This window comes from Trifolium pratense, linkage group LG4 (genome assembly GCF_020283565.1).
Source record: "Trifolium pratense cultivar HEN17-A07 linkage group LG4, ARS_RC_1.1, whole genome shotgun sequence".
NCBI classification, from domain to species: domain Eukaryota; kingdom Viridiplantae; phylum Streptophyta; class Magnoliopsida; order Fabales; family Fabaceae; genus Trifolium; species Trifolium pratense.
Window position 1 is genome coordinate 47,835,368 of NC_060062.1, and position 17,081 is coordinate 47,852,448.

The 17,081-nt window shown below is 35.6% G+C and overlaps 2 protein-coding genes across 3 annotated transcripts; one reads left to right on the forward strand and one right to left on the reverse strand.

Moving 5' to 3' along the window:
• Positions 1-1,778: 1,778 nt before the first annotated feature.
• Positions 1,779-5,917, forward strand: LOC123881636. 2 transcript variants are annotated; one of them, XM_045930358.1, is made up of 3 exons: positions 1,779-2,306; positions 2,478-2,547; positions 2,662-5,917. In XM_045930358.1, exon 3 carries the CDS (start codon positions 2,752-2,754, stop codon positions 5,563-5,565), a length of 2,814 nt encoding a protein of 937 aa, XP_045786314.1. In that variant the 5' UTR covers positions 1,779-2,306; positions 2,478-2,547; positions 2,662-2,751; the 3' UTR covers positions 5,566-5,917. The 2 variants fall into 2 exon arrangements, with proteins under 2 accessions (XP_045786314.1, XP_045786315.1); XM_045930359.1 differs by lacking the exon at positions 2,478-2,547 and having other exon boundaries at positions 1,869-2,306.
• A 1,503-nt stretch (positions 5,918-7,420) lies between these two features.
• On the reverse strand, positions 7,421-14,725 carry LOC123881637 (extra-large guanine nucleotide-binding protein 1-like). The gene is made up of 8 exons (XM_045930360.1): positions 12,424-14,725; positions 11,858-11,995; positions 11,631-11,735; positions 11,348-11,539; positions 10,574-10,748; positions 9,890-10,131; positions 9,320-9,483; positions 7,421-8,323 (listed from the first exon to the last, which is right to left on the reverse strand). The coding sequence occupies exons 1-8, from the start codon at positions 13,363-13,365 to the stop codon at positions 7,729-7,731; spliced, it is 2,553 nt and encodes an 850-aa protein (XP_045786316.1). The 5' UTR covers positions 13,366-14,725; the 3' UTR covers positions 7,421-7,728.
• Positions 14,726-17,081: the final 2,356 nt, after the last annotated feature.

The window sequence follows — 17,081 nt, forward strand, 5'->3', positions numbered from 1 at the left end:
AAAAAGAAATTGATAGCGTTTTTGTGGCTACCGAAAATGTCATCATTCCTTTTAATAATGTTTATTTTACTTCTTGTACTCTGGAGTTTTTATCTTAGGGAGAAGTTAGTGAAGAAGATAGAAATCTTACTTTTGAGAGAAGTAAAGCAAAGGAAGTAGAGAAGATGGAAAATTGTGAGAGAAAATATAATGATGTTATAGAAGTGGAGGAGAAAGAAAATATTGAGAGAAAAGAAGAAAAGAAACATGAATGTGAAGCGAAGGAAATGTATGAGAGAAAAATAAATGAGGAGGTTGAAAAAGATGTCAACTTTGAGAAGATTGAAGAAGAAAAATTCAACTTGCAAAAAGAAAGGGAATATCCAAAAGAGAGAATTTTTTTTACTAATCCTTTAGTTATTTATGCAGGTTTGGATTTGAGGACAAATCTTCTTGAAGAGGGAGAGAATGATACGATTATGAGTTCCCTAAGCATGTGGAAGGAAACTTATAAGAAAATGCACAAAAAAATATTTGGATGAAGATGCTTGAGCCCAACTTGAAGCCCATTTCACATGATAAGAAGCATCTTTGGGCTAATGTATGGTTTAATAATATTGGACTAAATAGAAAACAATTAAGTCCAATTTTCTTTATTTTTATTGTAATTTTCGTTTTTGGTATTTGGAGGGTTTTTAGATGACCTTTAGTTGCTCCCTAGGCTCTCTATATGCTTCCTAGTGGTGCACTAAGTCATTATAGTGGCCAGTGGGAATTTATAAGCATGTTAGTGGGAATTTTCTAAGTCCTATGGTGAATGTATGGTAGTGGACAATAAATCCTACTATGTAAGGATATGCTATAAATAGGACTATCATGTACTTTTCAAAGAACTTGGAATATAATCTAATTTGAGAGAGTTTCTCTTGTGAGAACTTTTGTTTTGTTCTTGTGATAAGAACATTGTTCTTGAGATAAGAACTTTATAGTGTTGGTTCTGCCGGCAGGTCGCGGTTAGGGTCGCACTTTCTTTGATAACTTTGGTTCTACCGGCAGGTCGCGGTTAGGGTCAAGTTCCTTTATATCTTGATAACTTTGGTTCTACCGGCAGGTCGCGGTTAGGGTCAAGTTCCTTTATATCTTGATAACTTTGGTTCTACCGGCAGGTCGCGGTTAGGGTCAAGTTCCTCTTTTACCTGTTTTCAAGACGATCCTAAACAGTCGCTTATCATAGATCCTTAAAGAAAAAAAGTCCGAATATGTCCCTTAAAGAAAAAAAAGGTCCCAATAGGTCCTTAAAGACATATCTGTTAATCAGTTTGGTCCTAAAAAAAGTCCAAATAAGTCTAAACTGATTAACGAATATGTCTTTAAGACCTATTCAGACATTTTTTTTCTTTAAGAGACCAATGTAAAACCAAAAATATTTTTAAAAAATCATTTTATTAATTAAGCCTTAAATATATTAGTGATCAAAGTTTTTTTTTTGGCTAATATTAAAAACAAACTTTTCCTTATAATTGTGAATTGTGGCTCGAGGGAGTATTCCACGTTATGTAACTAACTTCCAATTTATTGGTTGTCAAAAAAAAAAAAACTAACTTCCAATTTATGGCTTAATAAAAATAATTCTTAACCAAATTTATTATCAAACTCAAAATTTAGCTCATTTTCTTGATAATCTAGACTTAAAAAAACAAAAAAAAACTTAATTGGTGGCATTTGTTTTGTAGGATTTGGACTTTGGAAGTTGGACTTTGCGGTTTGCCAAGTTGTGCAGCAATACATCAGCTTTTTACAAGCCAGCTTATTATTTGACTTTAAGTCATGACCTCAGCTTGTGGGTCCCACCACAAACATACATGTACTACAAGGAAACAAAAATTCTTAAAAAATGTATCAAAAAAATCACAATTCCATTTTAATAACACTACCAAATTTGGTTTTTGTGAGAGTCAATGTCTTTCCCTTCTTCCTAGATGATGTTAATCTCACCATCGTTTTTCCAGATATCAGAGATTGTGGTTCAACAAAGAAAGAGAGAGAAAGAATAGATTTTTTTTTTTTTTTTTTTCTGAATTGAAATTTTTCTCCTTTTTCTTTTCTCTCCTTTTCTTTCTTCTTTTTCCTTTGTTTGTTTGGATTTTAAATTTAACAACAAAAACAAATTCGTACAGTGAAGATATCATTCATTCATACATACCGGTGTGTCTTTGTTGTGGGGCTCTTTGCTTTAATTATGCTGCAGCTAACTAGAGAGAGAAACAAGAGAGAGAAAGAGACTGAAGATGGTTTTTCTTCTCCTTTGATTGCTTTTCTTCATTGAGGTTTGATTTCTATTATACTAGTTTGATTCTTATTCATACCCATTTCTCAAAATTCTTTCTTTTTCTTCTTCTTGGTTGAATTTCATGAAACTTGGTGTGCTATGTAAATTTTGGGATCTGGGCTCTAGGGTTTGAATTTTAAGGGTTTGACTTTCTTTCTTTTGAAATTAGGTATTGAAAATTTATTATGGGTGCTGGAGAAAATAATAAAAATTTAAGCTTTTTGTTCCCCCTTGTTGAGGTGAGTAACTGTCTTTTGTATTGTTTGTTGTTGTGTTCAAGATTCTAGATTTATTATGTTTTAGCTTCTTTTGATTTTGTGTGAATCTTAATGTTTGTTGTTTATTTGTTGCAGATTGATGGATTATAAACCCTTTTTGTGTTTCTGTGCTGTTTGAAGTGCCTAAATAAAGCTTGCTTTGTGTGATTATAAGTGGAAGCTATAATGCATCTCTCACTGTGGAAGCCCATTTCTCACTGTGCTTCTATGTTCTTGGACAAGAAGAGTAGAAGGAAAGGTGAACCCGCGGCTGACATAAAACGAAACCCGTCGATGCTTCGGAAGCTGCAGGAAAACAAGCTGAGGGAAGCTCTTGAAGAAGCTTCAGAAGATGGAGTACTGTCGAAATCGCAAGACATGGAACCTGACACTGTTGGGAACCAGGATGAGAGTCTTGGGAGATCCAGATCGCTGGCCAGGTTGAACGCGCAGCGTGAGTTCCTTCGTGCTACTTCCCTTGCAGCTGAACGCACGTTTGACTCCGAGGAAGAAATTCTCAGCCTCGAAGAAGCATTTTCCATGTTCCTCACAATGTATCCCAAATATCTATCTTCAGAGAAAGTTGATCAATTGAGGTCTGATGAATATTCTCATTTGCCGCCCAAGGTATGCCTTGATTATTGTGGATTTGGTCTCTTCTCTTTTATTCAGACCATTCACTATTGGGAGTCTTGTACATTTAGTTTGTCGGAGATAACTGCAAATTTAAGTAATCATGCACTTTATGGTGGTGCTGAGAGAGGAACTGTTGAGCATGATATAAAGGCCAGAATTATGGATTATCTGAATATTCCTGAGAGTGAATATGGCCTTGTTTTTACTGTTAGCAGAGGCTCAGCTTTTAAATTGCTGGCTGAATCATACCCTTTCCAGACGAACAAAAAACTGTTAACCATGTTCGACCATGACAGCCAATCTGTTAATTGGATGGCTCAGTGTGCGAGGAGTAAAGGTGCCAAAGTGCACAGTGCATGGTTTAAATGGCCTACTCTCAAGCTTTGCTCTACTGATTTGAGAAAACAGATTTCCAATAAGAAAAAGAGGAAGAAGGATTCAGCTACTGGTCTTTTTGTGTTCCCAGTTCAGTCCAGAGTAACTGGGGCTAAGTATTCGTACCAGTGGATGGCCTTGGCACAGCAGAACAACTGGCATGTCTTGCTTGATGCTGGGTCATTGGGCCCTAAGGACATGGATTCACTTGGCTTGTCCCTTTTCAGGCCTGATTTCATAATTACATCATTTTACAGGGTATTTGGGTATGATCCCACAGGTTTTGGTTGTCTTCTGATCAAGAAATCTGTGATGGCAAGCCTTCAAAATCAGTCTGGGAGCACCGGCTCAGGAATGGTGAAGATTACCCCCGAGTTTCCAGTGTATTTGAGTGATTCTGTAGATGGTTTGGATAGATTGGTTGGGACTGAAAACCATGACGTCCATGAGGTTGGTGATAAGACTTTTGAACCTCGCCAGGGACCACAATTGCCTGCCTTCTCTGGTGCATACACATCTGCGCAAGTCAGAGATGTATTTGAGACTGAAATGGATCATGACAGCTCTGAAAGAGATGGAACTAGCACTATATTTGAAGAGACTGAGAGTATATCAGTTGGAGAAGTGATAAAGAGCCCTGTCTTCAGTGAGGATGAGTCATCTGACAACTCATTTTGGATAGATTTGGGTCAGAGTCCAATGGGATCAGACCATGCAGGTCAATCAAATAAACAGAAGATTGCTTCTCCCCTGCCATCATTCTGGTTCAATGGGAGGAAGAACCAGAAGCAAAATTCTCCAAAACCATCTTCCAAGATGTATGGCAGTCCTATGTATGATGACAGAGAGGTTAACCTAGGTTCTCATGATGATCACCGTGTTCTATCATTTGATGCTGCTGTCCTAATGTCACAAGAACTAGACCGTGTGAAAGAGGTCCCTGAAGAAGAGTATGTTGAAGAAGGTCATCACTATTCGACGAATGGAAATGGATCAGATCATCGACATGTCAGTGAAATAATGGAAGAACCTGGAACCAGTGAAGCAGTTCAGAATGGATCCATTGCTGTGAGAGGATCTTGGATTAATAATTCAAATTCTCTTGCTCGGCATCAAAGCTTGGAGAATGGCTCTACCTCTGAAATATGTTCTGATATAAAAGAGAGTGCTATAAGAAGGGAAACTGAAGGTGAATTTAGGTTGTTGGGTCGGAGAGAAGGGAATCGTTTTGATGGTAGCAGGCTAATTGGTTTGGAAGATGATGAACACATTGGTAGAGGAAGAAGAGTGTCATTTAGCATGGAAGACAATCGTAAAGAGCACCTAAGAGAGACCTTGGAGACGGGAGACATATCTGCAACTAGCTTAGATGATGAAGAGGTCAGCAGTGACGGAGAATATGGCGATGGACAGGATTTGGGAAGGAGGGATCCTGAGATAGTGTGTCGAAATATTGATCATGTTGATATGCTTGGTCTCAATAAAACTACACTTAGACTTCGGTTTTTGATAAACTGGCTTGTTACTTCACTACTGCAACTGAAGTTACCTGTATCTGATGATGAAAAAGTAAACCTTGTTCACATCTATGGCCCAAAAATAAAATATGAAAGAGGTGCAGCTGTGGCTTTCAACCTCAGGGACAAAAGTCGGGGGTTAATCAATCCTGAAATTGTTCAAAAGCTGGCCGAAAAAGAGGGAATCTCTCTTGGTATTGGCATTCTTAGTCATATAAAGATTCTTGATAGCTCAAGACAGCAACGCATAGCCCTGAATCTTGAAGATACAACACTTTGCAGGCCCATGGAGGGTGGTCGGCGAGATGGAAAAGGTAGCTATGTAAGGCTTGAAGTTGTCACAGCTTCATTGGGATTTCTGACTAATTTTGAGGATGTATATAAATTGTGGGCGTTCGTGGCAAAGTTTCTTAATCCAGCTTTTATCATAGAAGGGGGTCTTCCTACTGTTCAAGAAGACTCTGAGACGTAAGATGGCAAAGTCGCAGGTGATTTTATTCAATTTTGGAAACTGAACATGAAATATTATTTGTGAGATGTTTCTAAAGGCTGCAGCAGCAAAAAAGCTGCAGGAAGACTGGATTGGTGGTAGTTTTGTATGCTGCTGGATATACAAGGGTTGATTTGTTAGTTTTATGTTTCTTGTTGCTTACATTTTTTCATTTTCCTCTACTGTTTTTTGAGCTGCTTGTAGAGTTGGCATTAGAGATTTGTTACAATATTGGGAAGTCATGGTGTACTTTGAACTTGAAGCAAAGATTGTATGAATAGAACTAGTAGTTCTACTTATGCATATAAAAAAGGATTTCCAACTTTTGTAAAAAGGTAGTGTTCGTTTTCATGCTATAGTTTATACATTCAGTGGTGGATGTTTTCTTTGTTGACTTCAATTTTGTGCCTAAATAGTAAATATTACTAGTGACTAAAACTTGACTGAAATGTGACCAGAATCTGATTCATAGCAGACTCAATGTGCCTCCCTTTCTTAGTCTGAACTGAAATATTGGGTTTGCCTTTATATTTGTTCCTGCTAGTTAAACTTGCTTGTACAATATTGAGTAAACTATTACTAATAATAGTAGAAAATAAATGACTAATTCAGTTTAATAATTATTTAATCAATAATATATGCTACCCTACCACAGTACTGGTCGGAAGGGCAGGGTAGACTAGAGTAGTGCTATCCCCATGTTAAGCATTTTGCTTTAAACGAATTGTAACACAATCATTGTTGGGCCAACCCCACTATGTTTTGTTTCACAAAGGAACTATTATTGTAGGGGATTTTATTATGTTTTGTCCATTATGCTGTTGACTAATCACTGAGCTATATGCTTTTCTAATGTAAAGTAACAAGATGTCAGCTTTTGCATGAATTGGGCGTGCACTGAGATGCCAATTAGGAGATCATAATTATGCATATGAAACTGCAATTTGGGCAGTAAGATTTTATGAAGTTTGTTGAATACTACTTATTTTGGTCACATGCCAATATCCATGATTTGGAGATCATGAATGTGGCCATACTCTTTGATGGAACCATCATGCATTTAGGTAAAAAAAATTCCACCTCTGATATAGTTCGAACGTATTCAAAAACTTATATAGAATTATTTTCAAAAAACATGAGATCTTTTAAAAACTTATGCATTTATTAGAAAGCTAATCTCACTGATTCAACTATGACCAAACAAGTTTCAAGCTAGAGAATGTATAAACTGCATTTATTAGAAAGAACTTACAAATACTATGCAGTAGGAAGTACTTATCTTAACTTGATGGAGTTTTTCCGTGTTCAAAGTTTGAAACTCGATCTACTTGAGACTTATTGTGCAAGGAACCAAATTCAAATTCCACACAGATAACTTGAAGCAACTATTATCTTTGTCATACATAATGTATGCAAGAAACTCATGGTTGGGCGTAATCTCATAAAGTTCATCATAAATAATAAGCAATCCAATGTAAACAATACTTAGTGAGAAAGAATAACATTGCATTAAAATGCATTACCTCCAAATCTCTCTGCCTTTTGTGATTATAGTCAACCAACTCAATTGTCTTTCCTGTAGTAAAATCAAAGTTGGCGGGAGAATACTCTTATGCGATATTATGGGAGGAAGAAATAACAACTTACTATCTGCAAGCATCTTATTTTATTTTCAATTAATATATGATATTACTTATATTATTATTTTTATTACTACATCTTTTACTTTTAAAATTTATAAAAAATAATATAATTTGATTGATCGAATATCAGTTGGGGAAAAAAATCTTAAATGGATTATAGTTCATCAAATTAATTTCTACAACCACGCACGAGATTATGTGATTTAAAGAAAGTCTATTTGCAACTATTGTAAGTTGAAGGCATAGCTTACACAACAAAATATAAGCATTGATATATTACATTACAGTGCGAAAAAAATGAATTTGAGCACTACACCTTGATCTCTGTGGCACAAGGTGTGCCACCAAAGAGTGTCAAGGGCATATTACAACTCTATAGCCAGTGGAAGAAGGAATGTGATTCTGTGTCACTACTCCTAGTTGAGACTATATGTACATGAACCGAATCCGAGTCACACACATGTATGACTTACAAGTTTACAACACTAGCTTGAACTAGCAATCAATGAGAGAATGAACTCGCCTCAATGCTATGCATCGAGTCATCACTTAGGCTGAAGTTTGGTTTCTCATTGTTCCACTTTAAAATCTCCTTTCCATATTTAAGTGCTGCATCAACACTATCAGGTTCCAGCCCCTTCACTAAGGACACATACAAGTTTTGCCCTGTTAGAGATGAATAAAGCCTTTTAAACTTAACTGCTATGTAATGGGAAGCAAGCTGACTTAGGGAGGGGTTATTGTTAATGCCACTGCTGTTGTTTCTGCTGGGCCGATTATGGCTAAGTACTGGATGAAAATCAGAGAACCAGTCACACTGAGTCAGTGGAGCATGTTCTATTTTCTCCTCAAACTCGTCCATTTTGTTTAATATCAACAGGAAGTCCATTTGCTCAAAAGTTGGGTGAGTAACAATGGTTTCGAAAAGTTTCCTGCTCAATATCATCTTGTTTGTGAGACGACCATTTCCATCGGTAGAAAACTGATTATAGTCACTCAAGGAAACACAGAAGATGACCAATCCAACATCCTCAAACATTTCTAGCCACTTGCAATTATCTCCTAGCCCTCTTGCATGTATTGTAATTAGCTCATACCTGTGAATCAACCAAAGAGATCAGAGATACATGTCAGAAACAGTTTATAGCAGCTCGTCTAAAGGTCCCCCCTCCTCCCAAAAAAACATGTATTTACACAAAGGCATAGTTTCTAAACATGAATTTTTCTCATTTGACTCAAGCTCATGAAAATCAGAGATTAAACTGCACACCAGTCTAGGTAATGCCAATCCATCTCCAGTACTCATTCTATCGTGCCTAATATTACACCATCTATCTCCAATTGAAAAGATTTTCTTAGGTAAAAAGAATTATCTGTATAGAATTCTTGTGTTATGTATTTTGTAGCTCAGTTAAGCATAAAGTTATGTATTTCGAGTCCATGCGCTTCACTGGAAGGAACCTCCATTATATCTGGCAAACACAAGAACATTTTTTTTTTGAAGAAGCTAAATTAGCCCACCCAAATTGGCGCCAGAGAGAATCGAACATCAAACCTCAAGAGGAGCACACTCCCAGGTCTCAAGGCAAACACAAGAACATATTAAACCTGAGCTACAAATAATTTTCTATTTAAAATTGGATCATCACTATGGACTTCTATCGATTTGTCCTTATTAAAGTTGGAGGTTTGGGATTTCATAGAAATACTTAAAAACTCTGCCGTAGCGCTGTCTTTGCTGTTCTCTGGTGTCTTTGGTTGGAAAGGAATGCTAGAATTTTCAAGGGCACTTTTGTCATCTCACGAAAATTTTTAGGAATTCTGCTCATGGAATGTCAAGATGTGTTTATTTGTTAGACATGCGAAGAGATTGGCATGCCTTTTAATCCGTGTCTTAGTTTCTAGAATTTTTATCAACATCATAGGCACCTTACTAAAGTCCCTACAGTTGGGAACACTCATGTCTTATATTTTCCTTACACGTTACCGCGTTTGGTATTTTCCTATATGTTGTTGTTTCACAAGAGCAAATATATACAGCAATTGGACCAATCAGGTTCTTGGGCAGAGCTATCCCAAATAATTTTTCTTACCTAGCCAAAGAATCAAGTAGATCAGCAGTGTCGCCAGTTTCCTCAGGAGCTGATTGAGGAAATGAAAACTCTACACTAGCCAGCCCATTGGATGAAGTAACTCCTTCAGCATAAAGGATATCTAAATCTGAGGGTTCATAATCAGTCCTCAGTATCTGAACAGCCTAAACAAATAAATATCATGTTAGATTCTCAAAGCCACTGACCTAGTAATATTTTTCAAGAGAAAAAACAAATAGAAATTTTACATGCAAGAAAATAAGGGCACAACATGGTACAAATATTTGAACAAATAATTCTAAACTAATGAAGCTTAATACTCAACAGATGCATATAAGGTAGCCTGAAGTTTATACAGTTTGACAAATTAGTTCATATATTGTATTTCATACATGTACTAACTACACCTGCAGACCCTTCTCCTCACATTTTCTTCTTATGTGCAAAGGAATGACAAATAAATATATCAGTGCACAGTTCATGGTCATATGAAATTTAGTCAACAAGAATATATACACATATTAAACTGTTGATAAAATATAAACTCGAAATAAAAGAATGATCCTATACCCGCTCTAAGAAATAACTGGCAACACTGGGTAGCATTTCAATTTCATTTCTTCTTTCATAGGTGGCCTTAATGGCTGAATCATTCCATAACTCCTCAATCAATGGAGCATATTCACGAGTAGCGGCTGGAAAGATAGCATCAAGCTTGCCTGAAACCATTGTTTTCAGCAGCCAATCAGAGAATGCTTTCAGTCTTGTGCCAATGGAGTAAATTGTCTTGTCGCCATGTTTTGGACTGGTTCCTGTACCAAAATGGTAGTACTAGACAGTCAACATTTTATTTTTCTTTGGGAAGAATGCATATCAATATAACACTTTCTGCTATGTAAATAAAATTGAGAAGTATAAGTATATTTTATTCACCATTTTTCAAGTCCTTGTAACAAATATATCTAATTTCAGTACAAACTAAAACTCACATTTAAATAACTAAAGCTAAATAATGATGAGAAAAACCAAAATGTAGAAAATGTGCAATCACATTGATGTAGAACACAAAAACTAATTTACATAGCATCCTGTGACTCTGATTTACTATCCAGTTGTCATCATTCATGACAACAATAAAAGCCTTTTCCCACTAGATTGATGTTCCCAAATATTGAGACAAAAAACTTGTGTTTCATATCATAAAGATTATCATATCTAGTGGAGTTGGAAAGGGGGGAAACATTAAACTCAAACCTGTAGTATGAAGTAATGATTGACTTTTCTTTAAATTCCCTAGACTTTCTTCTTCAAAACGCTCACGACCCTCAAGGAGTATTCCAAGATAGGCATAGACATTGATCTGAATGGTCAACTTTATATTTCCACGTTCATCTTCTGAGAATGGGGTGCTTTTGTAAAGAATCTTGGCCTGACAAAAGTATATACAGTTCTATAAACATGTTGCTTTCTTTAGCATTTACTAACAATAAACATGCTAACAAAGAAGAGCACAGCATAGATAGATATTGACAGCAACACTCAATTATTTTGCAAGGGAGGAAAGTGGAGGCTAAAAGTTTATTTGAAAAGTTTCAGATTTCAGAAGCCAGGTCATGTATCATATGCAGTAGCACATTGATAAGTCTTAAATAACTCGAAAACAGCTTAATAGATTGAAGTCAACTATGCTTCTTCAAGTGCATGCATATAATCATGTAATATATGCAACTATGAAGTCAGTTAAAGAAGGCTAACATGATTGTGCAACCAATCCAATATTGAAATACACATGATTATGTATCCACATAATATTATGATGACTGCTGATGACTGATTAGATCATACTCCTTACAAACAACTGATTAGTCCTAGAAGCTTTCCCCGCCTTAGCTTGTTTAAGTGACATAAAAATTATAGTTTTGATGAACATAAGCTTTCCAACATATATTGTCCAATGCAATTTTTCCAAGAATAAAACTATAAGCAGACAAAAATAGCAAAACCAATTATTACCAAATAAAATATCACCTGCTTAAAAATAGTGCTTGTCCCAGAACCACTATAACCAACTAAGAGGAGCTTGTGAACTATTCCATTTCCATGTTCGATGTAATCAGGAGCCGTTCTAGTAACCACATTGCAGGATAGAAATCCACATGAAGTTGAATATCTAGATGGAACTGGCAGTGAAAGGAAGGCACATACAAGCTTCGTTCCAGCCTATCAAGTAAAACAAAACAAATGTGTGTGTAATATTGCAGAATTGGATATAGTAAATCAAGAGACGAATTTCCAGAAAACAAAATTTTACCTTTCCCCATATATAACCTCTGGTATTTTTTTGTCCCTCTTCTTGGTATGAACCATCTTCATTGACCCAAAAATGTGGGTTACCGGCACACTGAACTCCCGCCAACTGCCCAACCAAAACAACATCCTTCAATTTCAATTTTTTTTGCTTAAACAACAAAAGAACATTAATAATTAAGACAAAGCCTTTCATTTTCTATTTGTATTTGCATATATTGAATTTTCAACCTGCAACATTCGAAGTTCTACTTTCGTTATTTCCCGGCCATTGATGAAAACCTGAGTATTTCCATTACTAGCATCCTGTTTGATGGGTCCTCCAACATTCAGATGAGGACTAATAATACTACAAGGCTTCTGTCCTTCCTAAAAAAACACAGCACCCCAAGTCAAACTCAATTTCAAGCATCACATAAATAAGTTTGAATAAACAGCTTAATTAAGTGCTTATAACATAAAAACTTTTCATATGAGTACCTATTGTATAAGCTATTTGTATAACAAAATGTAAAATAAAGTTAAACTAGTTTCATTTATGCTATTTTTCATAAGCTATCTTAGAGAGTCTATGGAAATAAGGTGCAAACGGCATAAGAACAAGACATAAGTTGTTTTCATAACCTTGTTTCAAAAAATAAAATAAATAAGTTGTTTTCATAACCTCTCTCAAACAGTCTCACAAGTATTTATGTCGGGCGATAAGCTCAAATAATTCAATATAAATTCAAATAGCCCTAAATACTAATAATGCATAGAGAAAACTATTAGTAAAACAGAGAAAGAAAGAAATCTACCTTCCCCCAAAAACCAGATACTTTATCATACCAATAATGCCCTGGCTTCAACTTGTTAGGAGGATTAGAACAATTTTGCAATGTAACCAATTCCTCAAATGAAAGAGGATTTCCATTAACACAAACACAATCAGGAGGAAGCTGATTAACTTCACAAAATCTTTCAGCTTTCATCACTTGTCGAACCTCCAATCGATTAAGCAATCTCTTAAGCAACCTAGAACACTTCCCCAAACTACCCCTTTTCGACTCGTTAATTGGATACCCAATACAACCAACGCATTTTCTACCTTCTGGCATTGATCCCATAGCTCTCAACACACAATTCCCACAAAACTTAGCATCACATACAAGACACCTTTCTTTCTCCGTTAACCTGTTACCTTTCAAACACCGGTAACATGAACCTTTCTTCCCCTTTCTAATGGTTTCTCTCTTAACCGGCTCCACCGGTTTGCAGTTGTAGTTTTCAGAATCAGAATCATCAGGTTCGTTGTTGTTTTTCGAGAATGATGCGTAATCTGAACTCAACGTTGAATCGTTGAAATCGAAACTTTCTTTTTCGAAATTTGAATTCCTCATTGTTGAAGAATCACGTGAATGTTTACTACTCAACTCGCATGATGATGATTCTGAAACACCGTTGCTCTCACAAGCTCCATCTTCGAATGCGATCACTGACGTCGGAGACACCGTTGTTCTACCAGAAACGTTGCTCCGGTCAAATGCCATCGCCAAAGACGACGAACTTGTCGATTTCAGCTCCGACAGTGGTTGTGAAACCGGTAATGACGGAGTGTCGGAGGAAGAAAGTTCTGTAACCACCGCGGAAACTGGAATTCCGTCGACGGTTATCGGTACTGCACGGGGAAGATCGTATCCCGGCGGAGGTCCGGTGTACTCCGCCGCAATTGAGTACTGCATTCCTTTAACGGCGGTCATCGCAGCCTTAATTTGTGGCGGATTCAAAAATTGAAAATGAAATGCATGAAAAGTGAAAGTTCAGTTCAAGTTTGGTACCAAAATGAAGAAATTGGATTTTCAAAATAAAGTTTTGTTTTTATTTTAGTTTTTTTTTCTTCTTTCTAAAAGAAGAATAAAGAAGACAGTGAAGAAAGAAAAAGCAAATTTGATTTCAACTAAGAAGAAAGGTTTTGGAGTGTGATGCTAGTATCTTCAAATTTTAAACTAGAGAAAATGGGAGGGAATGGAAATGAAGGAGTTTCCATAACAAGTAAAAGAAGCATTAACAATGTGAATTATGTAGCTTGGAAATGAAGGTTATAAAAAACAAAAAAAGTGTACTGGCAAGAGAATCTTTTCTTTCTTTTTATGTTTATGTGTTTTGTGTGTTGTATAGTTTTGAAGAGAATAAGTAGGGCCAGAGTAGAAATAAGTGGTCGCCTTGAGCACGATTAAAGATGAATGATTGTTCAATCCTCCGCAACTGCAATCAGAGGGATTTGATGTCAGAACTGACCCACAAACCAAATTAAATCAATGGTGAAAGATGAACGATAGCTTATAGCCAAGTTTATACTTCACATAGAGCACTCAAAATCTCATGTGATATTGGTTTGAATTGTGTGTTTTGGATAGTGTAATTGGTATTGGTTACGAGTTTGGAGTTCTAGTTGTGTAGGACGAGGAACTGAGAAAGGACCACCACCACAGGACACAGCAGCGTTTGAGCAAGAAGGAAAGGAAGTGACACACTGACACACATGAATGATCATAATGGCAGAATCCCATCCCCACGGGCTTTGCATGAAGTTTATCAATGGTGTGCCTGTCAAGCTGGGTGGTACACTGAACTTCAGCCCCACTAGTCAGCAACAACAATAAGACCCCACCCCCACAAACAAAATAAATTTCTTTAATGCCACAACTTATTATTTCTTTAAATTTAATTCTTCTCATGAAAATTGGTGTTGATTCAAATGCATTGCATTGCATTTGCATGGAGTACTAATTATCTGAATCATTATTATTTTGGCTTATACACTAGTACTACTACTACTATCATCGAATGAAGAAATTCTTTGCTATCTATGAGCCAATGAGTACTCACTTTAATTCTTGAAAGTGACATGCATGAATTTATAGTCCATAAATTGAACATATATAAACTTTTTGTAAGTGAGAATTTGTATGAATTTTAAGGTTTTAATGCTAATTCTCCTTCCCATTTTACGTGTCACGAAGTAAATCCATACATAAACAAAATTATGATTTTAAATGGATCACATAGGTCAATGGATGACATGTGAGCAAATGCTCGTAGCTCTTAAACCTTTTCTCCTCCTCCTCTTCTAACACTAGCCGTCACAATTTTTTCTCTTCTTCTTGATCTACTAGAGAGAGGTGATTTAGAGTCAATTTAGGCCTAAAATCACCCTCCAAATCGTTTTTCTTTCTATTTTAATTAGGAGAGTGGTTATTAGAACTTGAAATAGAAAAAAAATAACATGAAATTGAAAAAACAAGAACCAGTACAAATAATTTCTCATAGCAATTGAATCTTGAGTTTCTATTACATTATGTGAGCAATGATATATATGAAACTTAAAATAGACATGAAATACAAATAAGAAGAAAAAATAGAATTTGAAATAAGGGGAGACGAATCAACAAACTTGATGGTGGCGGTGGAAAAGATGAATAACGATGACGATTGATGAAGATAGAAATTAGGTTTTAGAGTGAGGGGTTTTATAAGAGGAAGAGGAATCATCGTGAGAATTTTTTCCAGCTACAAGCCTCACAGAAGAAGAAACACTTTTCGACCGTTGGGGCTATTGTTATAATAACATATACAGCTAGGGGTGTGCAAAAAATCCAAGTAACCTTAACCAAATCACTAACCAAACCATATCCAAAATTAATAACCAAATCCATTTTAAAAAAAAACCACACCAATCCAATACAAAAAAACCAATTCTAAACCATATCCAATTTTTTATAATTGGTTTAAAATTGGTTTTTAAATTGAGGCCCAATAAGGAAAAAGCCCAATAGTTTCTTTTTTAAAAAAAAACAAATTTTCCAAATTCAATTAATTATATAATTTAATAAATAAATAATTAATAAGGTGGTGGAGGAATTGGTCAACGCGACGGTCAACGCCGGACCACCGGCGGCCGGTACGACGGAGCTCCGGCGACGGATGGCGGTGGATGGCGATTTTCCGGTGACCTCCGGCGAACTTCCGGCGACCGGCGCGGTGGTTGGTGGCGGCGCTCCGGCAGGCGGCCACCGTCAACCACCCTTTAATATTTAATTATTTTTTATTTAACAAAATTTATTTATTTTAAAAATAATTATAAAAAACAGATTTTTGATGGTTTTATTTTTTAAAAAAATCTATATTTTAATTATTTTGGGCTTAAAAAAATCTGTTTTGTTGGACTTAGTTTGAAATATGTTTGGGCTTAGAAAAAAAACTTTTATGAATTGATTATAAACCAATAATTCATAAAATTATAGAAAAATTATGTTTTTTTTTATAAACAATAATTATTAAATATGTTCTTTTAATTAATTAAACAAAAAAAAATTGGCTTAATTATTGTAAAAAAAAAAAGTTTAAATATATAGGAATTAAAAGTTATAATAATGCATTTTTAAAAAAAATAAAAAATAAAATAAAATTTAAGATGAATCGGTTATAAATAAGCAACCTATTTTTTATTATAAACCGGTTATAAATTGGTTTCCAACCGATTATAAACCATATCCAAATTAGTTTTACAAAATAACTAATTTTTCATTAAAATGGTTTTGGTTCTAAACCAAAACCATAAATATGGTTTGGTGTGGTGTGGTTTTTAAACCATGCACACCCCTATATACAGCAGCGAAGCCGAAAGAAAGATGAGGTTTGGTATTTTCAAGAAAGCTCTTTCATCGCCAAAATCTGATGAGGACCTTTCGCACAATTTTCCCTATTTTGCTGATCTACCTCGAGCTGAATTTAATGTTAAGCGCCCCACGACCTATGCAATTTCGACTAACTATGTTAGTCCATCCGACATTGCGTCTGAATCCGCGTACTTTTACAGAGAACCTATATATTTGTTCTCTGACTCGGAGGAGGAGGATGAGTGTTGGGATGAAGTGTATTGGGATGAAGATTATAACATAATTACATGCAGCTCTTATTCTACTAACAGACGCATCAATTTCCTTTAATCCATCAACGACAATCAAGTTCAATGTGTGAGCATTGCATCTCATATGCAAGTACTCTCCATTAAACAAAGTACGACCATTCCAAACACGCATACCTCTATTTAAATATGAGATAGCCAAGTAATTGGCACTTGTATTGTCAACAGTAACACAACAAATAGACTTAATACCCCAATCCTTCATGCAATTTTCTAAGTTTATGCATATGGTTTCACCTTTCTGGTCAGCAATTAAACCAAAGCTCAATATCCTCTTCTTCAAATCCCACTCATCATCAATATAATGAGCTGTAACAACCATATAATTCGTATTTTGAATCGATGTCCAAGTATAAGTGGTTAGTGACACCATTTGTTTATTCACAAACAATATAGATTTCAATTTTTCTTTCTCTTCAAAATACAATCTCAAACAATCTCTAGCAACAGAGACGCAAGAAGGAATTTTAAACCTAGGTTGAGCTTCAC